This window comes from Diospyros lotus, chromosome 2 (genome assembly GCF_014633365.1).
Source record: "Diospyros lotus cultivar Yz01 chromosome 2, ASM1463336v1, whole genome shotgun sequence".
Classification (NCBI taxonomy): Eukaryota; Viridiplantae; Streptophyta; class Magnoliopsida; order Ericales; family Ebenaceae; genus Diospyros; species Diospyros lotus.
In genome coordinates this window covers 6,776,275-6,800,609 of record NC_068339.1, presented here as the reverse complement: position 1 = coordinate 6,800,609, position 24,335 = coordinate 6,776,275, and the positions used below count along the sequence as shown (strand labels likewise).

The following is a 24,335-nucleotide window of genomic DNA, read 5'->3' as shown; positions in this document are numbered from 1 at the left end:
TATTGTTATTTTATTGCTAAATAATAAATTGTTGTTATTACACTATTATTATTTATTAAACATATATATAATATATATTGACATGTTCAAAGGTTTTATTAACCCAACAACATGTAATTATTTAAAAAGACAAAAATATTCTTCTTTCTTTTTCTTTTATCACAAGAGTTTTTGGTTTTAGAGTAAGGGTGAGAGAAAGATCTATAATTTTAGTGTACATATAATAATAATATCACTAGCAATCAGGTCATATGGTTGACTTTTTGCTAGCCATTGATGATACCATAGATGGAAGCCTAAGTCATACCTACATTGAATCATTTCCTATTTAACTGCCCATTTAATATAAGTAGATTATCACCCTCATCTTTAGTGTTCATAAACAAATCATATCACATATGTTTATTACAATTTCTTCATCAATAAATTCTTCAAACGTACCCAATTAATATTTAATAAATTTTAATATTTATTAAACTAATCAAAACGTGTGGCACACAAATAGATATAGATATAGTTATAGGAACCACATATATAATTTCCCCATCATCCTTCTCCTTCATCATTTTCTTGCTTTCCTCAGTTGTCCCTACCTGAATTTATCTGGGTTGGAAGGGAGAGTCAACTGCAGCAATTAGGCTTCCATCAGAATCTAATTCATCAGCAGGCGATTACTTCATCGGTGGGCCACCAGCCTCACCCAATTTTTTCCCATATCTCAAATATTTTTTTAATTTTTATATTCAATGTTCATTTTGGAAAAAAAATTAACATTTTATTTGTCTATGATAATTAACTTGCTGGGGTAAAATATTGAACAATTATAAATTGTGACATTGATAAAGAGGGACACTGAGTTCAATGCAGAGGATTTTTCTAATCCGACTAAGATAGGATTAACAGTATTTATTTGTTTTCATTTTTAGTTAGTTTTTTTTTTAATTATTTCTTTAAAACTCCTTGACAGGATAGCTTCGATACACCTCCCACATCTCCAATCTCCATTTTCAGGTCATTACCAATGCAGAAAATTTTGACAGTAGAGTGGTGTACAATTGAAATGCTTCCCAATCTCCTTTTAGTAATTGAGCTTCTGAGATTCTAACATAAACTATATAATATGGTGAACAGATGAGCCGGCAAATGGAAGGGAGAGACCAGAGAATACGACATGAAACAATTTGACTTTCCTATAAATTTAAAGGGAAACAAAACCAACAGAGGTCAAGTTAAATGTTCCCCAAGGCCACCTTCTCAACAACATTATTAAGTATCATCCAGGCCTTCAGCAGCTTCACTTAATAGATGACATCAGTCTTCCATTGCCACTAGGATGAAGGATCTGATGGACAAGTTTCTCTGGCAATTTCTTCGTTGCCTGCAAAAGCAGCCAAAACAAGTAGGATCATCAAATATAATGCCACATAATGGTTGCATTGCAGATTGCCAGATTTCATGAAATTAACCTGGAAGTGTCTCATGTGCAGAACTGGCTCGCAACCAACATCTGAAATCAGATTTCCCTGTCGGGTTTGCACGTTGAATCGCCCAGCTTCATAGGACGAAAGGCTATTCTCTTGATCAGGCAGGTGGTGGCACACTTTGAGGAGCGAGCCAAGAGAATTCATCTAATGTACATGGGTAGATTCGAAAATCAAAAGCTCCACTTTCAGATATGGAAGTTCGAAAGGAATACACAAAACAGGACAAAAACACAGCTACCACTGTAATGTTCATATTGTATTTGCAAACACCAACAGAGTGACTTGAGTATTGAACCATGAGAGGTGGCAACTAATCATCTCCAGTTAAATTCAAGATGGGCAGAGCAGACATCAACAGAAAGTTATTTCAAATGGATAGATTGCTTTTGCAAACTGAACGATTGTTGATCATGGTAAAAGAAAATAAAACCTATGAAGATAATATGACCGCCATAAAACAAACACTCACCTTCATATATGGGCAGGAAGCACAGCCACCATGAAGAGAACATCCCTCTCCACTTGCAACTCCCGGTATAACATTGGCTTCCATAATGTGTCCTACTTCACTGAAATTTAAGCCTTGAGATGAACTGTTCGTTGTCCTTGTTATTGAGTCAGATGAGACAGGAAAAACAATCTCAACATCAACTTTCCCTCTTGCAGAAGAGGACTCTGCAGCATCCAGCAATCTACGAACAGCAGCAACAATTGAGGTTACCATTCCTGATTCTGTTCCCAAAATAAATTGAAGGCGGTCATTCACATTTCTGTCTAAAGCCTCTTGAACCCTCCCTGTGATAAAGTCTAATATGTTCTGTGTGGAACCCACTACCCCCATCCCTCTTCTCTTTGCGTCCATTGCCAGAGAAAACATCTCTCCGGGGACCTCAAAATGTGCTGTTAGAAAAGCATCACAATACATTTCGTTTATCTTCTCTACAACTTCATGTCCAAAAAGGTGGTGCACAATGCATGTTCCTTCCTGCCACATAAATCAAACGGTCACTACAAGTTTGCACACCTTTCAATTAATTAAATAGTCATCAAATAGATGCAGATATATTTGTTGAAATTTTTAGCGAGAAATTCTAATTAGTCTTGAAGATTATTTCCTATTCCTAATATTCATTTCCTATTTAGTGTGTAATTCTATTTCTAGTCAGTTGTTAATTGTTGTTAGGTAAGAAAACCTTAACCTTGGTAAACAAGAAAACTAATCTATAAATATGATACTTGACTTATTATTCAAGGTGTGCAAATCACTTGTGAGAGACCAGTGAAAGCTAGGAATTAGGTGTAATTGAGACTTGGGTTTAGAGAGAGAATATTGAATTTTGTAGTTATAAACTTTACTACATAGTGATATTTTTCTTTGTCGTTTTGACGGACATAGTTTTTCTCTTTTAGGATTTTCGGCGTAAAAATCTCTTGTGTTTGAGTGTGCTTGAATCTTTTGTTTTCTCATCTTATTTTTTTCCCAACAAATGATATCAAAGCTTTAGTTATCAGTTGCCTAATACAAAAAAGATATATCAAGCATGTTGAATTTTGATTGTGAAAAATTCGATAGGAAGATCAATTTTGGCTTGTGGCAAATACAAGTCAAGGATATCTTGGTCTAATGCGGGTTACACAAGGTGTTAAAGGACAAATCAACTCCTGAAGGCTCTAAAAAATCTTGTAAAGAAACGACTGGTGCTAGTTTTGGAAAATCCGTGATGAGTGATGATGATTGGGAGGAACTAAATTTAAAGGCTGCAAGTACAATTCGATTATACCTAACCAAGAATGTTCTTGCTAATGTTCAAGGAATATTTGGTGCGAAAGAACTTTGAAAAAGGCTTGAAGAATTGTATCAAGCAAAAAGCGTTTGCAATCGATTTTATTTGAAAGAATAGTTTCACAAATTGCAAATGATTGAAAGTATGAAAATTTCTGATCATCTGGGGGCGCTCAATGAAATTGTTGCTGAACTAGAATCTATTGGAGTTAAAATAGAAGACGAGGACAAAGCGTTGGAACTCATTTGGTCACTTCCATCTTCCTATGCACACATGAACCCTATCTTGATGCATGGGGTCCAACTATAAGTTTTGAGGTGGTGGCAAATAAATTAATTTATGAGGAAAGGAGGCTCAGAAGTGAAAATAAAACTTCTGAGGATTTAGAACTTGTCAAAAATTGGAAGGAGAACTCCAAGAAGAAAGTGATATGTTGGAAGTGCAAACAATCCGGTCATGTGAAAAGGGATTGTCGCGCTGATGGAGCAAGTCTGGCAAATGGCTCCAAAGATTGTGACGCTAGAAGTTCGTCTCTCAATATTGTGGGAGATAAAGATTTCCTCTAAAGAGTGACATATAAATCCTCATGGCATGCTGCTAGACCACCAAAGTTGCCAGGAAAGAGCACGTGATACTTCTAGTGGGTCCACAAGTTTGCACACGGGCATTGGCTTGACGATAATGCAAGGTGTGTGGTGTAAATAATGTCAATGGTTGAAAAGCTCCCAAGGAAGTCAAGCATGGGGGTTGCATTATAGTTTTTCAGCAAGGTATTTTTTGACATTGTATCGTGAAAATCTTAAGGCGATATGTACCTAAATGGTTGTACCTTTTATGGTGGGATACGGTGATCTTGGTGATTCAGATCATGGTGATTATCGGTAATGCAAGGTGTGTGGTGGAAATAATGTCAATGGTTGAAAAGCTCCTAAGGAAGTCAAGCATGGGGGTTGCACTATAGTTTTTCAGCAAGGTATTTTTTGACATTGTACCGTGAAAATCTTAAGGCGGTATGTGCCTAAATGGTTGTACCTTTTATGGTGGGATACGGTGATCTTGGTGATTGAGATCATGGTGATTATCGGTAATAGATAGTCATGGCCGTCGTTGGAGAATGAGCGAATGTTTTTAGGAATTCTCATTGAGGTGGTGGTTTGTTGGGATTTTTAGTGAGAAATCCTAATTAGTCTTGAAAATTATTTCCTATTCCTAATATTGGTTTCCTATTTAGTGTGTAATCCTATTTACTAGTAATTTATTAATTGTTGTTAGGTTAAAAAACCTTAACTATAAACAAAGAAACTAGTTTATAAATAAAACATTTGACTTGTTATTCAAGGTGTGCAAATCACTTATGAGAGATCAGTGAGAGCTAAGAATTGAGTGTAATTCGAATTTGGGTTTAAAGAGAGAATATTGAGTTTTATAGTTGTAAACCTTACTACAAAGTGATATTTTTCTCTGTCGTCCTGACGGCCATGGTTTTTTTTTTTTAGGATTTTTCATGTAAAAATCTCTTATGTTTGAGTGTGATTGGATCTTTTGTTTCTCATCTTATTTTTTTTCCCAACAATATTTAAATCTTTTTCCTCCTTTTTTTGTTTTGATTGTTTCTGCTTGGGGCAGGGGTGTTGTATGATACGAATGAAGTAATTAACCATGGGGAGCAATATCCAAGGATAATATCAGGCACCATAATTTTAATGACTGCATCTTTCAATATTAAAAAAAAAGGCACATAAAGAACTTACTACAAGCCGGGAGTAGATGACAAGCACATCCTCTAATAAACAATATCAGTACCCTGTTTATTCATGTTACCATATTACATCATAATTAAGACATTGGTAACATAAACCCCAACAGAATTTTTTAGGATAACAAATGTTTTGCATTATTGTCATATAATTGGGGTATTAAAAAAAAAATGCTTCTTGTGCAACACTCTTTAACTAGACAATAAGATGATTGGTGGAATCAAAACATTTTTTGGATGATAATAGATGGGGTTAGAAATGAAGTTGCTGCTACAAGTTCTTTGTAGTTTGTAGAATATGGCATCAGATATGGAGGCAGGCACATCTATTCTTAAAAGGCTGGGATGAAGACTGCATTTTCTGTTATTGCAGCTACAAGAATGTGACACCCAGTGCCGAGATAATGCACTCAGACAAGGCTTCTATAAAGATTATATCCAACACACTGAAACCAATTTTGTTATCCAGTTTCAACAGTCACACAGCTGTGCATGTATTTGCTTTATAGTTGCACTCCAGAACTTCCATTTGCTGTGATATAAATTTTGTGACAAGTTGTCAAACTAATGTGTGAATACATAGTTTCAGACTTTCAGTCAAGAAAAAAGAACATCAGTCGGAAAGGAAGAGGAACATCCAGGGAGAATTGGACTAGGACATTGAGTATGATACCACAAGTAGTCTAAACTGAAGCAACAACTGGAGAAAATTTGAATATGAAAATAATATTCAAGGATTAGTTGCAATAATGGCATGCTTTACACAAGGCAAGACGTCCTGCTTTGGGACACTGCACAGCTGAAACTAACAGAGCTAATAAATTCATCAATAGTTTAATTTCCAAAAGCTGTTGCCAACCCACTTAGTGGAATTATGGCTTGTATTGTTGCTGAACTCCTCAGTAAAACTCTACTTTCTCTATCCCTCTATTGTTTTTAGAACCCCTAAATTTGTGGCTAGCATGTCATAATCCAAACTCAAATTCAATGTCATAAAATTTTCTGCCAGCACAATGAAGGAAACAACTATATAAAAAAATTATTTAAAAAAAGTTGCTGTTGCTACCACATTGAAAAGATAAAAAGGCCTATCCAAATACATGTCAAGCCAGAGCACAACATTATAAAGCCATTGCTCGGTCGTTTTTTTTTTTTTTTTTTGTGATTTCACAAGTACCAAATTTTAAAATCACCTGAAAATAGTGCAGGCGAGACAACAGTGACGTAATTGTCTCCCTATTGTGTTCTGGATGTATCTCAGCAATTTCATCATCACTCATTATAGTCATCTGTTGAAACAGCTCGACAATGTTTGCACCCATGTAAGTATCAGGCCCATACAATACATTCAAGTTAGGTACTTGAGCAAATGCCTGCATAAAAGGGGGAAAAAATATAAGGGATGAACAATCATTCCAACATGAGTTCACTCTCGATTCCTCGTGATACACTAAAGCAACAAGTAAAACATGCATTAAATGATGGTTATCACCAACCTGGAGAATGGTTTGCACAACATTAGAGGATGTGCAGGTTATTGTTGGCACAATTTCATGAGCATTCGCTTTTGTCTCCAAAGAAGTATTTATATAGATAACATGCAAAGCCGGGGAAGCCATAGAAGCTGTCTCAAGATAATTCATATACGCAGGATCTGCAGCAGCATCAGCAAGAGAACATCCAATATGTTCGCTTGACATCCTATAAACACCAACCTGAAAATAAAAGGCACCATCAAGATATCAAAAAGTAAAAACAGAGTGATACTGCAAATACTTTTTATAAGGAATACAGTTCTACCAATATTCTGATGAATGAGATGTGACACATTTAATCCATGTAGAAAATCACTTCATAACTGCAGCAATTATATATTCCCCCTTCCTCTCCTTCCCAACATTCCAACCTCTTAATTAAAACTAGCTACCAGTCAGAAGAACTAGACAAGTCCACAGGTTTTAACATATAAGAAACTCTGGTTGATGATGAAAGAAACTTAATCAGAAGATGCATAAACATCAAGACTACTTTGTGACTCCTCAGCATTGCCATATTGCTTCCACATGGGCTAACTACATCACATCAAATTTGGCATTTCAAAAAAAATTATTTAAATGCATATATTATGTAGATACACAATATAACATCTCATGTAGTCTAATGATTATCAGAATAAAGGATTATTTAACACAATTTTTTTTAAATTGAAAAATACCTTGTCTCTTATACTTTTTTTCTTTCTTTGAAAAGATAAGAGTGAGAGGGCAAGCCTTAGTAGCAACAATAAGGTTGCTCCTTTGTAACTGGAAATCCCAGATTCAAGTTGTAGAAACAATCTCTTCACAAAGCAAGGAGCTGGGTACACTAGGGACGCCCTCTTTAAGGTAAGAGTGAGTGAGCGTGTGTTTGGGGGGGGGGGGGGAGCGTGGAGATAGAGAGAACAAAAGGCACCTCAAGGGAAAATCCTAATATCTTGGTCTTAAACTTGTGTCTAGAAGTGAAGGTGCTGAAATAAGAGAATATATACACACACACAAAAAAAAGAGAGAAGACCCTATACCTGTGAGAAACCTGCTTGATCAAGGATAGCACGAACATTTTCTGACATAAAATCAACACCTAGAACTGTGATATATTGGCAACCAGCTTTTGCCATCTTGACAGCCGTATCTGCCATGACCAATGAATCAGATACATGAATGTGGGGCCAGTGCTTCTGTGCAGCAGTTAATACACCTTGGACCTCAGGGTCCATGTAGAAGTGTGCAACAACACCAATTTTCTTCTCCCTCAGCACGCTGACAAGTTCTTGAACCTTTGATGGATCAGGTAATAAAAATCTTGCCTGCAAGTACACTTCAATGTAACCAATAGTTTACTTCTTTCAGGAAATTTATCCTAGATAATGACACATTAATAAAAAACATGCCAAAAGTGATATCCTTCTCTTGCAACCTAAGAAAGCTTAGTATCAAAATTCACATCTTTTTTATTAGAAAATTAATGAGTTAAAAAATGAAGTCCAATATTATGCCATTTGTCCGCCACATAATCTTTTAGTCATCTAAATCAAATAAGAAAAACCTTAGGTCCATAAGATGACACCAGAAGAAGCATTGACAGTTCTGACTCATAATCCACCCAACATATTGTGAAAGTTAATGCCCACCAGCTTAAATGCCAATTAAGTAATGCACTTTCTCACTTAAAAATGGCAGGTGTAATGGTTTAACTACCAAACCATCCAAAACTAGATTCTTTAAACAAATACCACTTGGCAGTGCAGTTGGCAGAAGATTCTGAGAACAGACAGGAGTGGAAGAATTTCAACATCTTGTTAAATTACATCAATTTCTAAAAGACTTTAACGTGATCAGCCGCTATAACAAAATCTTTCTCACAGTTTTAAGCTTTATACTGTGTATGCACACAACTGATTATGACAATAATTACATATTAAGAAAAGAGATACTGAGGTTTCTCCAATTATAATTGGATTACATCAAGAATTTTCATTGAGCCCTTAGCACTTTGCTCTCAACTCACAAAGCACAGCACATCCAATAACAAGTTTCTTGATATATGCTCTTTGCAGATGATATTGTCTTGGTGGATGAGACTAGGGGTGAGCAAAAGTTCGGTTAAACCGAACTAACCGAACCGAAAAGTTCGGTCGGTTCGGTTCAGTTTTTCAAAAATAGTGGTTTGGTTTGGTTATATTTTTGTTTAAAAATCGATTATTCGATTCGATTCGGTTATTTTGATAAAAATACCAAAAAAACAGAACCGAACCGAACTTGTAAAAAATAGCCTCACTCACTTGAACCGAACTGGCCACAACCCCCTCCTCGCGCGAACTGAACTGCCCCCCCCTCACGAGTCATGCACGCGGGCGCGACATTTCATTTTCTCTATTCTTCGTTCTTCTCTCTCTATCTCTCTCTCGCGTCTCGGCATTTCATCTTCTCTTCGATTCGATTTCGAGTTCACAAATCTGGTGATGGCGAATACGAAGACGAAGGTGAAGGCGAAGATGAAGGCTCTTCGATGGCGATGGCGAAGACAAAGGCTCTTCGAAGCTTTGTAGATTAGGCACTGACCGAGGGCTTTTTGACTTCATCTATTCATCTGTTCTCTCTCCCTTCACCATCCGTCATCGATGCCGAAGAAGAAGATGAAGGCCGGAGACGAAGACTACGCCGATGGTTTTTCGATAAATTTGCACTCTATTTCTCTTTTACATTGAAATTTTGAAACCTAGATATACTAAAATCCCACCATTAGATGCTTTTAGTTTTTAGGTATGTGGGTCACCGTGGTTGGGGGAATCCGATGATCGGTTTCGATCATCGGAATCGCTGGCCGGCTAGGTGGCCGGCAGCAACAGCAAAGCCGGTCTCTTGGTTAGTTTGTTTCCAGTTCGGTTCGGTTAGCATGGTTTAGGTTTCGGTTAGATCGGTTTCAGTCAGATCGGTTTGTTGGGGTTGGTCGGTTGGTTCGGTTCGATTATTGCATTTGGTTCGGTTCATAATTTTTGGGCGGTTCGGTTCGGTTATAACCGATTGCACACCCCTAGATGAGACAAAAAAAAAAAAAAAAAGAGATATGAACATTAAGCTTGAATTATGAAAAAACGTCTTAGAAACCAAAGATTTTAAGTTAAGTACGTTGAAAACTAAATATGTGAAATGCAAGTTCAGTAAAGAATTGTGGACGATGTCATTGTAGACTTGCAGATCCAAGTTATCCAACACAACCTCCCCCCCCCCCCACCCCACCCCCCCCCCCAAAAAAAAAAAAAGAAAAAAAAAATCAATTTCAATATCTTGGATCTATTCATCAAAAAATGGGGAGATTATGGAGGATGTCACTCATAATGAGGGCATAATGTTTAAACTGGAGAAGTGCACCCAACATTTAAAATGCGATCATAAAATCCCTTTAAAGTTAGAGGGGAAGTTTGATTGGAATACTAAAAGACAATTTTTATTGTATGACTCAGAACATTAGACCATTAAGTAGCAAAAAGTCTAAAATATGATTGTAACCAACATGAAGAAGCTACAATGGATGTGCGACCATACAAGAAGAGACCACGACACCTATTGAAGATAAGATGCAAGAGACCTGATTAAGATAGTTTACATATGTGAAAAGAAAACCAATAAGTGCACATGTGAGACGAGTAGAAGAAATGAAGAAAGGTTGTATCAAAATTCAGAGGTAAGCCAAAGCAAATTTAGTGGAAAACACTTAAACTAACATAAGATATAATGATCTTAAGAAAGATATGGTCATGGAAAGTAATGGCCGAAGATCTAAATTCATGAAGCTAACCTCACCTAGTGTAGACACATATTGAGGACCCTATAAAACCAAGTGTACTATAGTTTACAAATGCTTGACTCCCAAAGTGACGAAGAAACCTCCAGAGAAAATTATGTCTAATAACATACCAAACAAGGATGCATCTAAATCACAACTGCAAAAACTGGGAACTGTTTGGAACCAGTACAAAAATTTGGTGTGCTCGCTGCATGCTTATGCGCATTCATCATTCACGCTTCTTACAATTGTTGCTGGTTTAGTATATTTACACTAAATATGCCAAACCACCATAGAACTTTTCTTATAGTAGACTCTTAAGCTATGTTTGGAACTTGGAATAGTGAAGGAAAAAATCAAAATAGGGAAAAAGATTTATTTAAGAGAGAGAGAGATTGATGCTAAATTTGTTATTTATTTGGTTAGATTCAAACAAATAACAACATATCTAGCTTTTATCCCACTATGTGGGGGTCGACTACATGAATTCTAGACTTCCATGTATTTCTGTCTTTTGTCATCTCTTCATTTAGACCCATACACTTCATATCAAACTTTAATGTCTCTCTCAAAGTCTTCTTGGGTCTGCCTTTATCTATTTTTTTGACTAATTATTCCATTTCATCAACTCTCCTCACAAGAGCGTCTCTTGGTCTTCTTCTCACATGACCAAACCATCTTAGTCTAGTCTCTCTCATCTTCTCCTCGATGGGCACTACTCCTACCTTATTACGAATAACCTCATTTCTAATTTTATCTTTTCTTGTATGGCTGCACATCCATCTTAGCATCATCATCTCTACTATGGTCGTCTTTTGCTCATGCTAGTATTTGACTGCCCAATATTTTGAGTCATACAACAAAACTGGTCTTATAATTGTCCCATAGAATTTTCCTTTCAGTTTTAATGGGATTTTACCATCAAATAACACCCCTGATGCATTTCTCCATTTTAGCCAACCCGCCTTAATTCTATGCGTGACATCCTCATGAATTTCTCTGTCTTTTTGAATCACTGATTCCAAATATTGAAAATGGTCTTTTCTTTGTATGACTTGGTTTTTCAATTTTATTATAACATCCTCCACTATTGCATTCTTACTAAATTTACATTTCATATATTCTATTTTCCTTCTACTTAATTTAAATCCCTTAAATTCTAAATTGTTTCTCCACAACTTAAGCCTAGTGTTCACTCCTTCTTTTATTTCATCCACCAACACTATGTCATCTGCAAATAGCATACACCATGGTACATTTGTCTGAATGTCTTTAGTGAGTTCATTCATTACTAAAGCAAATAAGTATGGACTTAGTGCAGAACCTTGATGCAGTCCCATTGTAATTTTAAATGGTTTAGTATCTTCTCTGCATGTTCTGACTTTTGTCTTTGCACCGTGATACATGTCCTTAAGGGCTTGTATATAGGCTATTCGGACTCATTTCTTGACGTAGCGAAAGCCTTCTAATAACCCGTTGATTCACTCACGAATGTTGAATTATAAGACTCAATCAATGATTCGTTGATTCTAAAGAATACAGAAAAATTGAAGAGAATTATGGAGAAAATTTCAATAGAAATTTTATTGGAATTCTGAAATCAACTGCCAAAAACATCCTATAAACATAGTATTTATAGGCTACAACTCGCAATACAATTAGGAATTTGAAAAACACCCCAAAACCCTAAAACTCGAATCTTACCAAAAAAGACAAAATTGAGTTTTCATTACAGGATCAAAATTAGATAGAAATAAAGAAAATCCCCTAAAACGGCATATTAAAATTCACTCCCTAATGGAAGTTATTCCCAAATCAATTATTTCCTAAAATAGTAAAAACGCTAATTTCGAGGCCTAAACAAAAGAATTTGTCCAAAAAAGCGCGGACCTCACCAGCAAAGCTGGTGACTTTGAATCCTCAGCCAGATTCCATTGAAATTAGCCTCTAAAATCACCCGAATCGCACCTTTCATAAAATACTAAAGCCATCTCATACACATCATTTCTTCTCTAAAATCCTTCATAATATTTCTCTAGGGACTCTATCATAAGCCTTTTCTAGATTTATAAACACCATATGTAGGTCCTTTTGATGATCCCGATACCTTTCCATTAGATGCATCAGTAGGTATATAGCTTCCATTGTTGACCTATCAGGCGTGAAACCAAACTAATTTTTTGAAACGTTTGTTTTTTTTTCTGAGCCTCTACTCTATTACTCTCTCCTAGAGTTTCATAGTATAATTCATTAACTTAATTCCTCTGTAATTTTCACAGTTTTGAACATCACCTTTGTTCTTGTATATAAGAACCAAAGTACTCTTCCTCCACTCATCTAGCATCTTTTTTTATTTAAGGATCGCGTTAAATAATTTTGTTAACCAGAAGATGCCATCTTCTCCTATGCATTTCCAAGCTTCTATTGGTATATTATCCGATCCCACTGCCTTATGATTTTTCATCTTTTTTAATATTTGCCTTATTTCTTTTGAACTTATGTGTCGATAAAATATATAGCTCATGTTCCCTTCAAAGTTACTAAGATGTCCTAACTGTCATGTCCCTAGAAGGATTAGAAGGGTAATATTGTGATAGGGATATAATAAATGGGTAATATTGTAATAGGCTTATATTAGTTTGTTAGGAGACATTTGGGTGTTTGTTAGGAGCACATGAGTGCTGTTAGAAATTAGTTAAGGAGCTACCTATGGGTATAAAAAGACCCATTGTAAGAGGAGATGATTATGCTTGAATTAATTAAATGAATTACTAATTCTCTCTCTACAATCTCCCTCTCATTTTCTCTCTATTTCTCTCCCCCATTTCTCTCTACATTCTTTCCCCATTTCTTCCTCTCCAGCATTCTATTCTTAATTCTATTCATCAACTCCTTCCAACTGTCATTCCAATCTTAGAGTTTATCCTAGGTTAATGACAAATGGTATCAGAGCAGTCAATCATTGGTTGTGGATTTGATTCCAGTTGAAGGCGACTACTGTGGTGAGCTGTTTCCCTTAGCAATTGCGGTAAGGCGGATTTTGGCGGCGAGCTAGCCAAACGAATTCCGATTGGGTTGGGGCTACTACTTCTAGATGCGGGTAGTTTCCAACGAAGGACTCTCGGTGAGGAAATCTGGTGAGATGGATCGAAAGGGAAATGTGAAGCAATTCCGACGATATTGGCCACGATTGTCAGTGATCTAGGAGGGAAGCAACATCCGACCAATTCTCAAGGAGTTACGTGATTGGGGTAAGCTGAGCTACAGGTGATCACGGCTTGTGATTTGGAAGAGTTGTTCGATTTTCTTGGAGGCGTCCATAGTAGCTTAAGTGGATTTGGATCCAATGGTTTGGAGGCTAAACTAAGCCTATGATCCACGGCCATTGAATCTCGGAATTGATTCCGATGCACGAGGAACGGAGTGCTGGCTCGGATCTGAAGGAGAAGTAGCGGATGGGCTCGCGACTAAGATTCCAGTAATCTTGTCTAGAATCGAAGACGAGCAAGCCAGGAGGATTCGTGACTAGAGCGAATGAGTAGTACGAGAGATCCGATGGAGTTGGCGACGGGACAACCAGAGGGTTGCGACTATCCAAGGCAAGCGTGAGTCCGTCGGAGGTGAAGCGGACGGCCTAGACTGGAAGACTAGACTGATAAGCTTCCTATAGGCATGACTGTGGTGTTGCGGTTTTGATCGAGAATTTCGATTAGAGTTCTGTGGGGTGTTGCTGCTTTGATCGGAAGGCACTGCGCATGCTACTGTTGTGGTTGCCTTCTGACCTGTGCTGGTAATTTTGGAATCCGAAGGTGATCCAGTGTTGCTGTCAACAAAATTCAGTGTTGAAGCGCTAGTGATTTTGGAAGTTGTGTGTAAGGTTTAAGGCGACTTGTCCGTGGCTCCGGTGAAGGGATTGAGCAACGAATCAGTGAAGAGGAATTTCGCAGGTGGTAATTCCAATCAAGAAAATCTAAGTTGTAAGTAAGGGGAAACAAGAGGCAAATTTCGGCTGTGAATTATTGTTAACCTCTTTCGAATTGCCTTGGCTATTGAATTGTGTTGAGGCCGTGAGCAAAGGAAATAAGAGGTAGATTTTGGCTATAAATTTTTGGCTAACTTGGGTCAAAGCGAAAAGGCAAAGAAGAGCAGGTGCCCCAACTCTTGAGTTGCAATTGAGGTGAGTATAGGAACTGCTATAACAGGCAAAACAGAAGCATGTATAGAACTCTCACTCCTTGGCCGTCGAAGTATGTTATTGGTGAAAATTTGGCCATGGGTAGCAATGTATATATGAGACCATTGGAGTCTCAATTGCAGCAGACGAATGCTTCATTTTCAGCTGAAATGGAGCTTCAATGAAAGCCAAAGAAGGCTACATTTTCATTTGACAGCAACAAGGATAAGCAGTAGTGTAGTCGGAAGAATCAAACATGGGGAAAGAAGTTTGAGAATGAGTTTAGCCGAAGGGACAAGGGAACAAGTAGTGGGATTCATGAAGAGTGCGAGGAATTTGGTCGTATGTTCCGCGAGAAGTTACAAGAGTTTGCAATGATACTAATCAAGAAGTATCATTACAACTTTCCTATTGAATACTTCGATGATTATCGCGGGAGTTTTAACAAGAAAGAATTCCTTAAAGTGGAGCAGTCGAAGAAGGACAGCCTTGCTGAAAGTAAATCCTTGGTGTACTCCAACTACCAGCAAGTAAAAGTAATTCCACTGGAGGAGACCCCTACTGAAGATATGAAAGGGTTTAAACCAGTGTTCTAAAAGGCGCTAGGCGCTAGTCGGGCGCCTAGGCGGGGCCTAGCGCCTAGAGCGCCTAGGCGGGGCCTAGGCGGCGCTTAAAAAAACTGCTATTTTTTTTATTTTTTAAACTTTGTGATATAATTTGATGTTATTTTTAACTAAATCAAAGTTGAAAAATATTAATAATGCAACATAAACCAATAATATATAGAATTAAGCATGAGAAATAAATTATTGTAATTAATAAATAACATTTTAATTAGTCATGCAATCAATACTATAAGCAAACAGCTAAGTGGATTTTTTAGAAATATTATAGAATATATATAATTAATAATAAAACTAAATATAAATCTATAATTATATATAAATATTAAATAGAAAAGAAAAATAAAAACAAAAAACAAAAACGGAGCAAATGCCCCAATAACCACACACAGAGACGGGGAGACGGGAGAGAGAGAGAGAGAGAGGTTACGACAGATGGAGCTCGACGACGAGGACGGGGGCGGCGACGATGACGCTGAGGACGACGAGGACGCGACAGATAAGAGGCGGTGACGATGAAGCTTGGCGGCGGGGATCGAGCTGGACGCAGCGACAGCGGTAAGCTACTGGCGGGCCGATGAAGCTTGGCGGTGTTGAGGCGACAGCGTTGAGGTGGCGACAGCGTTCAGGTGAGAAGAGAGAAATAGGGAGATGTTGAGAGATTCGATTTAATGATTTAGCAAAAAAAACCCTAAAAATGGCTGAGCCAACGAGTTGGGCGCCAAGGCGCGCAGGCCGACTAGGCGCCGCCTGGGCCGCCTAGGCACCCAAGCCGGCCGATTACTCGGGCCGGCGCCTGGGAGGCCCGACTAGGGCAATTTCGGGGCGGCCAGCGACCGCCTAGCGCCTAGGCGGCCACCTAGGCCGATTTTTAGAACACTGGTTTAAACATACTACTTTCTTGGTCTTGGCTATGGAGAAGGTTGAGGAGTACATGGAAGAAAAGATTGGGGAGGAGAAAGTGGAGGACGACACTCAATCAATTGGTAGTCTCTCACGCACTACCACTAGTGCTAAGACTCCTAATGCCATTGATCTCCTGAAACAGCAAAATAAGGAGTCTAAAGAGAACGAACAAAGGATTGCACCGAGCACCTTGTTTGGAACATCCCACATGTATGTCTTTGGCACGGGCACACAAGATAAAACAAAGTTAACATTGCAGCCCGAAGAGTTAGAGGATGGGATTGTAAGATTGACGGCACATCTGGAGCAATAGAGGACGCAGAAGGATAAAGCGAAACAAGATGAAAGGAAGAAAGGGAAGGACTTCTTTGTTAAAGGGACCGAGACCCTTGATGTTTTGCTCATTCATGTTTCCATTGGTGTGGTAGCAAGCCATAATGTTGTTGCTACTGACGAGAAAAAAAAAGAGAAGGCAAAAGAAAAGAGAAAAACAAGATAAGAAGAAGGAAAAGCGAAGAAGAAACCACTGGGTGAAGATGGGCATTGGATAAAAAAGCAACGGCTAGGTGGTAATAAATTTCTTGGGGACAAGAAACATTTCAAGGGGGGAAAATTGTCATGTCTCTAGGAGGATTAGAAGGGTAATATTGTGATAGGGATATAATATCGGGGTAATATTGTAATAGACTTATATTAGTTTATTAGGAGATATTTGGGTGTTTGTTAGGAGCACATGAGTGTTGTTAGGAATGAGTTAAGGAGCTACCTATACCTATAAAAAAGCCCATTGTAAGAGGAGATGATTATGCTTGAATTAATTTAATGAATTTCTAATTTTCTCTCTACAATTCTCTACAATCTCCCTCTCATTTTCTCTCTATTTCTCTCCCCCATTTCTCTCTACATTCTTTCCCCATTTCTATCCATTTCTTCCTCTTCAACATTCTGTTCTTAATTCTATTCATCAACTCCTTCCAATTGTCATTCCAATCCTAGGATTTAGCCTAGGTTCATGACACTAACCTAACTCTTGTATCCCCACCATCATTGAATAATTTTATAAAATACTCCTTCTATCTCTCTTTAATCGCTCTCTTATTCACTAATACATTTTGATTTTTATTTATGCATTTCACTTGGTTTAGATCCCTTGTTTTTTTTTCTCTTACTTTAGCTAATTTATATATATCTCTTTCTCTATCTTTTGTATCAAGTCATTTATATAGATTCTCATATGTTTTTTACCTTAATTCACACTTGGTTAGATTCAAAAATGAGGGGAAAAATATTTACAAAAATTCAAAAAGATTACCAACCAAAAATTTGAGTACACACGTACAACTTCCAAGGGTAGCATCAATCTTTATATTTAGAAGATATCGAACGTTGTTAGCAAATAAATACAAGGTCAAATGCTTGCATTATATATGCATGGGACAAATCCATGATCTGAGAAACAATACACATATAAGCTATAAACTCGAGCTAGAATAGCGTTTTAACTTGTTAAAACCCTAAGCTGCTCATTGAACATATTTAAAAAGCTCCCTAGTTAATTCTGTGATCTGCCTAAACACGCTCTACAAGTTTTGCCTTATATAAAACAAACAAAACACTCCACTCAGCACACAGTGCTTGAACCCATATTTTATTACAAACCAAGCTCAAACATTCCATATCTCTCACGGCTCAATGCAAAGGATATGGCCAGAGATTGCTAACCTGAGCTTCAGCATAGCTCCCCTTCGCCTGTATCCCGCCGGCCGATATAACTAGAGACGGGAACGGCTCACCGGGAGGCTTCCCCTCCCGCGCGGCGACTATAGCCTTAGTCCTCTTCTGCATCCCAATCAACACATTATGCCAAGTGTTCACCCTCGAATTACTTCGTCCCTGGAATCCTACAACATTCAAATCCGCCAAATCTTCGGTTTTCAAGCTCAAGACCTCCTCCGGCACCGCCCCGTCGAGAATCCTAACCAGGCAGGAGCAGAACCCTCTAGTGATCTCCGAATCGCTATCTGCCGCAAACCTCATCCTGCCGTCACCATCCATTGCCGCGTCCAGCCACACCTGCGCCGTGCAGCCCATCACCCGATTCGCATCGATTCTCCGACCCTCGTCCAACGGCGGGAGGAGCGTGGCGTAGCGTAGGAGGCGCTTGACGCGGTCCAAGGGCTCCGAGAGGGATTTGAATTCGGCTATGAGGCGCTCGAGGTTGCCCGTGGCAAGGTCACTGCTCCTTGACGGAGACGAAGTTGCCGCCGAACAAGCGAAAGAAGAAGAAGAGGGATTTGGGGAGTGAGTGAGGGCGAGGGATTTGAAGAAGGTGAAGCTGGAAAAGGGTTTGGAAGAAGCAGGGAAGAACGGCTTTCGTGGTTTGGTGAAGTAGGAAGAAGGGGAAGGGGAAGGAGAAGGAGAAGAAGAAACAGAGGCTCTCATAGCCACCGCTGCAGAGTTCATTTCCGGTGGAAACGAGAGAGAGAGAGAGAGAGAGAGAGAGAGTGGCGGAGGAAATGGAGGGCAGAGGCAGAGGCAGAGGAAGAGCGTTAAAATGAACGTGATCCCGCGAAAGTCACACGCAAAAACTGCGAAAGGCTCCCTCGCTTCAGCCTCTGTTCGGATCACTTTTGGCTGAATTTACTCCCGCCGCCTTCACGGTTTCCCGCAAATCTATATTCCACCCATCAATTCTAAGAAACTACTTTTGCGCCCCCCCCCCCCCCCCCCCCCATAATATCCCTTGACTCCTTTACTTCTTCATCTATCTTCCTCTTCCCTTCTTTTCTATGCTCTGCTGATTTATTTTTTAAAGCGTCCAATTATTATATTTTATGTACAATGTACTAAATAAGATCCCTTTTGTCACCAAAAAGAAATAAGTTTTGAAATCTAATTAATTTAATGAGACCCTTACAAAAAAATAGCTACACTATTGGCCTATAAAGTGTACCTACGTATCAATCAGTAGTGCATGGAGAAGACGACAAAAACAATCAGAATCACAAGATTTAGGCTTATGAGGAGCCCAGTGATTTCGTACAACCAACCAGTGGAAGAAAACAGAATTCTGTGAACTTTTTTTCTGGCTTTTTTTGTTGTTGAGTGGAGATGAATAATGAAGAGCGGGCCCTATATATTTGGGAATTCAGAAATCTCAAGGCCGGCCCAGTTAGCAGCTCACCATCATCATCATCATGCTTCCGTGACCTTTCCAGTTTCCATCTTCATTCTTCCGGGATGTGCAGATCCAAAACTTGCAAATTGTTGAGGTCTCAAGTGTGGCAGCTTTTGCGTGACCATTCCATTTGTTATAAATATATAAGCAGAGATTAGAGTTGTATTGGTAATCATTTCATTTTCTAATAGAAAGTAATACTTTTTGTATAATTTGCCCCATGAAGTGTACGCAACCCAAGAAAGTGATATTTGTAACCCCCTTTTAACCGAATGATTACTATTTATTCTACTTTTCATAATTTAATTGAGATTTTTTAATATAAAAATTAGAAAACTCTTGCTATGATTATCTATGGCTGAATGACATTATTGATCCCTAAAGAACACTCAGTCCTACACGCCCCATGTAACAGGGGAGAGGCATGTATGCTTAACAAAGAGGGAGTACTACGATAAAACAAAAAGAGAGATGCAACATACAAGAGATCAAATCTACTCTTATTAATCCCAATTCTACTTCTATCTCACTTAGCAATGGCGGACGAACAGAACGTGGCTATCCTTGGTTCTCTCTCTGCGGACACGGACAAAGAACAGAATGCCTCCTCCTTCCTCACGTTTGGGTGGCGAATAATAGCTCCTCTACGGCTCTACAGGGACGTTCCGGCGGTGCAACGGCAGCTATTAACGACTGGGTTTAATTCCTTTATGTAAATGTAATCGACAGCAATGAGCTGCAAATAACTGGGTCTAATTGACAGCAACGGTGGATGTTTCCTGATGATGCGGAGCCGATCACCTTCTTCTGTCTCGGACCAAGTACCTGCAAAAAGGGTGGGGACTTGCTCCCCGTGATCCCTCCGACGCTCAAGTCAGTTCATAGGATTTTTGAGGAGTATAATAGTAATGGAAAAATAATATATGAGTCCCTTAGGAGTCAGATCAGATCCCCATACCTGTAGAGGTTGCCCTCTATTTATAGATGTCCCGTGGCCTTTCCCTTAGGAGATAAGATATATTTCAAAAGAAGAGGTTGATCCCCTTTCCATGGGGAGAAAAGATAATCTTCCCTAATAGAGATAATTCTTGGGATATTTAAAGATATCATTGGTTGACTTAATCTTCTTCTTTATCTCTTTCCAGTTCAAAATCATAATAAAGATTATAAAGATAAGCGGGGCTCCTAAGTCTTGACACGTGGCGATCGCATATTGGTCTTTACTGGCACACATGGCTCCGAGTTAATGGTAATCTCCCAGGGGTAGTACAGTAAAATTGCCCCCCTGTAAATATTCCCACATCACTTGCCCCCACTCCTTGAGCTGATCGAGTAAGGAGGTTGGGCAGCTGAAGGAGTAGTTGTCACTGTTTTTCTGAGCCTCTGTAAAAAAATTCTGCTAAAAATTTGGGTTAGCAGTCTCGGATGTTGAATTCGCTTCTTAAGTCTCCCGGTGCCTTTTCAGTCTTCCCATGCAAGGGATGATTAGGTCACTCGAGGTGATAGTGACGTTCGAGAATTTTCCTTATCTTCGAAGCCGCTGGCCGAGGCTGTGTGCCTTGTCTTCGGGGGCCACTGGCCGAGGCTATAGTGGCCGAGGCCTCGTGCCTGATCTTTGGGGGCCGCTGGCTGAGGCTGCGTGCCTCGTCTTCGGAGGCCGTTGGCTGAGGCTGTAGGGGCCGAGGCCGCTTGCCTTATCTTCGGGGCCGTTTGGCCGAAGCTGCAGTGGCCGAGGCTGCGTGCCTTTTAGTCTTCGTTTGGCGAAGGTTCGTAGCCTCCGAACTGGTGCCTTAATTAGTAGGGGCGGTCCCCTTTGGTCTTCATTTGGCGGAGGTTCGTAGCCTCCGAACTGGTGCCTTAATTAGTAGGGGCGGTCCCCTTTGGTCTTTATTTGGGGGAGGTTCGTAGCCTCCGAACTGATGCCTTAATTAGTAGGGGTGGTCCCCTTTGGTCTTCATTTGGCGGAGGTTCGTAGCCTCCGAACTGGTGCCTTAATTAGTAGGGGTGGTCCCCTTTGGTCTTCATTTGGCGGAGGTTCGTAGCCTCCGAATTGGTACCTTAATTAGTAGGGGTGGTCCCCTTTGGTCTTCGGTGGTCGAGGTTCAAAGCCTCGAAGTCGTTCCTTAATTATTAGGGGTGGTCCTTTTTGATTTTGAGTTGTCAAGAGTTCGAGGATCATAAGTAATCATTTGTTTTTGAGCGTTCGGGGGTTCGAGGCCCCCCGAGGATCATATCTAATCCTTTGTTTTTGAGTGTTCGGGGGTTCGAGGCCCCCCGAGAATCATATCTGATCCTTTGTTTTTGCGTTGTCGAGGCATTTCAGACTCTCGATCTTCATGTGCACATGCTGGCTTGGATTGTAGTTGATGACGGGATTTTAAAGAATATCCATATTTTATTTTCGGCGAAATGCCTACTTCCATAATCCGAAATAACATCCATATTTTGTTTTCACGGTTCGGCTTGATGCCTACGTCCGCAATCAGAGATAATGTTCATATTTCGCCTTCGCGGTTCGGTCTTGATGCCTATGTCCATATTCCGAAATAATGCTCGTATTTTGTTTTCGCGGTTCGGCGAAATGCCTACGTCCGCAATCCAAAATAATATTCATATTTTATTTTCGCGGTTCGGCGAAATGCCTACGTCCGCGATAGCCATCTCTACCGCCTTGTCATGCAAAGATGCATCCTACTAACCATTGGCCATCTCTTTGAGGGTTCGGAGCTAGGCCAATTTGGCCCTTGCTGTCGTCATGGAATAAAACCCCCATGGGTAGAAAAAGATGCTATGCTTATTGGAAAAGCCCTTTATTGACGTTGTAGCCCAAAAGATAGGCCAGAAAAATATAATGTATACAGCATGAACAAAATCAAGCTTCATCATCTTGAGGTTTTTGACCTCAACAAGTGGAATTAATAAGCAACGATGATAAACAAACACGTAGACTCAATAGATTAGAAAAATTAGCAGTACCTTGCTGCCGTGAAACTTCATCCATTGATTCTGCTTGTCTTTTTTTCCTAGTCTCTAAAAGGTTTTATTTTAACATAAAGCCGCATAGGATGGCAAAATCAAGCCTCATAGGATCTATAAAATAAGATGAACATCTTATTTCTCCTGGATTACCGCTCCCAATTTCTTCTTCCATTTTTTCGGAAGCCGTTAATGAGGTCACATAAGAGCCAAGCTTATGGGAAAATAGCGAAAATTGACACATACAAAAATTGATCTTTACACACATAAATTAATAGTTGATACGCATAGTGCCTCCAGCTATTTTTTTTCTTTTTATGTAACAGTGATCGATGTATAAATATTAAACCAGGGAGCATACCGTTAATGAGGCCACATACGTGAAACCTTTTCTTTCCCACTCAATCTGATTGTGCTTCGAGTGGCTTGAGATTATACTTGGCAGACAAAAAGAAAAACGAGGGCCCCACGGTGGGCGCCAATTGATGATGCGGAGCCGATCACCTTCTTCTGTCTCGGACCAAGTACCTGCAAAAAGGGTGGGGACTTGCTCCCCGTGATCCCTCCGACGCTCAAGTCAGTTCATAGAATTTTTGAGGAGTATAATAGTAATGGAAAAATAATATATGAGTCCCTTAGGAGTCAGATCAGATCCCCATACCTGTAGAGGTTGCCCTCTATTTATAGATGTCCCGTGGCCTTTCCCTTAGGAGATAAGATATATTTCAAAAGAAGAGGTTGATCCCCTTTCCATGGGGAGAAAAGATAATCTTCCCTAATAGAGATAATTCTTGGAATATTTAAAGATATAATTGGTTGACTTAATCTTCTTCTTTATCTATTTTCAGTTCAAAATCATAATAAAGATTATAAAAATAAGCGGAGCTCCTAAGTCTTGACACGTGGCGATCGCATATTGGTCTTTACTGGCACACATGGCTCCGAGTTAATGGTAATCTTCCAAGAATAGTACAGTAAAATTGTCCCCTATAAATATTCCCTCATCATTTCCATTTTTGCAGAATACTCGCTTACTGTACTAGGGGGGATGTTGATTTGATTTTGGAAAAAGGGAATGAAGCCACCAAACTTCCTGGAAGATGGAAGATGATCTTCTCGGTCAACATGTTCTGCTGCCACGTCCTTTGATTTAACGGCCAAAAACAAACCCAAGGCAACGGATTATAGAATTGAAACCATTAAGAAGGTGATGGTCACTATTGAAAGAGATTTTAAAATTAAAAAAACATAAGGAAAGGTTGGTATTTTTTGAGTAATTAAACTGTAAAAGGACAGAGAGATAATCACAAATTTTAAACACTTTAAAATCTCAAATTCGCCAACATTACATTATCACTTTTATAACTAAATTACAACTACTCGGTTGATTACGAATCAAAATTAAAAAAAAAAAACTCTTCCGACTCCAAAAAGAAATCGTGTGCACTTAATTAAATAAAAGCATTATGATTGTGGGTTGGGATGAAAAACAGGAGAAAACTGAGAGACTTTTGGTTGATTTGGGTGGTGGGTCCTTATGGAGGACTGGATGGGCATCCCAATTTGGGAGGGCCAAATTTTAATCTTTAGTACAGATGGGCAGATTTTGAATGCATGCACCTGTCCCTGTCCTTCCCCTCATTTTCAATATAATCAGTCTTTGGGAAGAGGCAAAATGGCACTTAATGGGGTAGCCTGGGAGGCCTGCTCGATCCGCTTTCTTCTGGTGGGTACCATGCATGCTCATTTGCATTTTTTGCTTTTCTTTGTTCGTTTTAAAAGGAAATTTCTTTGGAAACGCCAATGAACCAACCTAGGAATTTGATTCGAATTGTCCAAAAAGGACCGAATAAAATATTCAATCCGAATTTCATGAAAAATGTTATTCAAAATGGTATTGACCGTTCTTGATGATGTTACTTCATTTGACCATTCTTGATGCTGCAATAGTGTAATCTCAGCCGGCCAGGCGGCCATTTTCTTTAATTTTCTTTTCTTTTCTTTTTTATTTGTCTTAGCTTGTTTCATACTCAAGTTTTCTTTTCCCTCCCCTGATGCCTTCACCCCCCCTCAGCCATTTCTCCTCTTTATCATCCACCTTCATACACCAATCTCAACATTTCAACGCC

General features: G+C 39.2%; 1 protein-coding gene across 1 annotated transcript; it reads right to left on the bottom strand.

Annotated features, from left to right (window-relative positions):
• Positions 1–1,050: 1,050 nt before the first annotated feature.
• On the bottom strand, positions 1,051–18,660 carry LOC127795157 (quinolinate synthase, chloroplastic). The gene is made up of 7 exons (XM_052326650.1): positions 17,775–18,660; positions 7,585–7,869; positions 6,521–6,739; positions 6,218–6,397; positions 1,954–2,469; positions 1,467–1,628; positions 1,051–1,378 (listed from the first exon to the last, which is right to left on the bottom strand). Exons 1-7 carry the CDS (start codon positions 18,513–18,515, stop codon positions 1,295–1,297), a joined length of 2,187 nt encoding a protein of 728 aa, XP_052182610.1. The 5' UTR covers positions 18,516–18,660; the 3' UTR covers positions 1,051–1,294.
• Positions 18,661–24,335: the final 5,675 nt, after the last annotated feature.

What these genes read in the sequence shown, in the direction of transcription:
- LOC127795157 (XM_052326650.1), bottom strand. Translation starts at nt 18,515, where the DNA reads ATGAACTCTGCAGCGGTGGCTATGAGAGCCTCTGTTTCTTCTTCTCCT. An exon ending in ATCAAGCAGGTTTCTCACAG is followed by an intron (nt 6,740 to 7,584) that starts GTATAGGGTCTT and finishes TTTTATTTTCAG; the next exon opens with GTTGGTGTTTATAGGATGTC. An exon ending in CTCGCCTGCACTATTTTCAG is followed by an intron (nt 2,470 to 6,217) that starts GTGATTTTAAAA and finishes TTTATGTGGCAG; the next exon opens with GAAGGAACATGCATTGTGCA.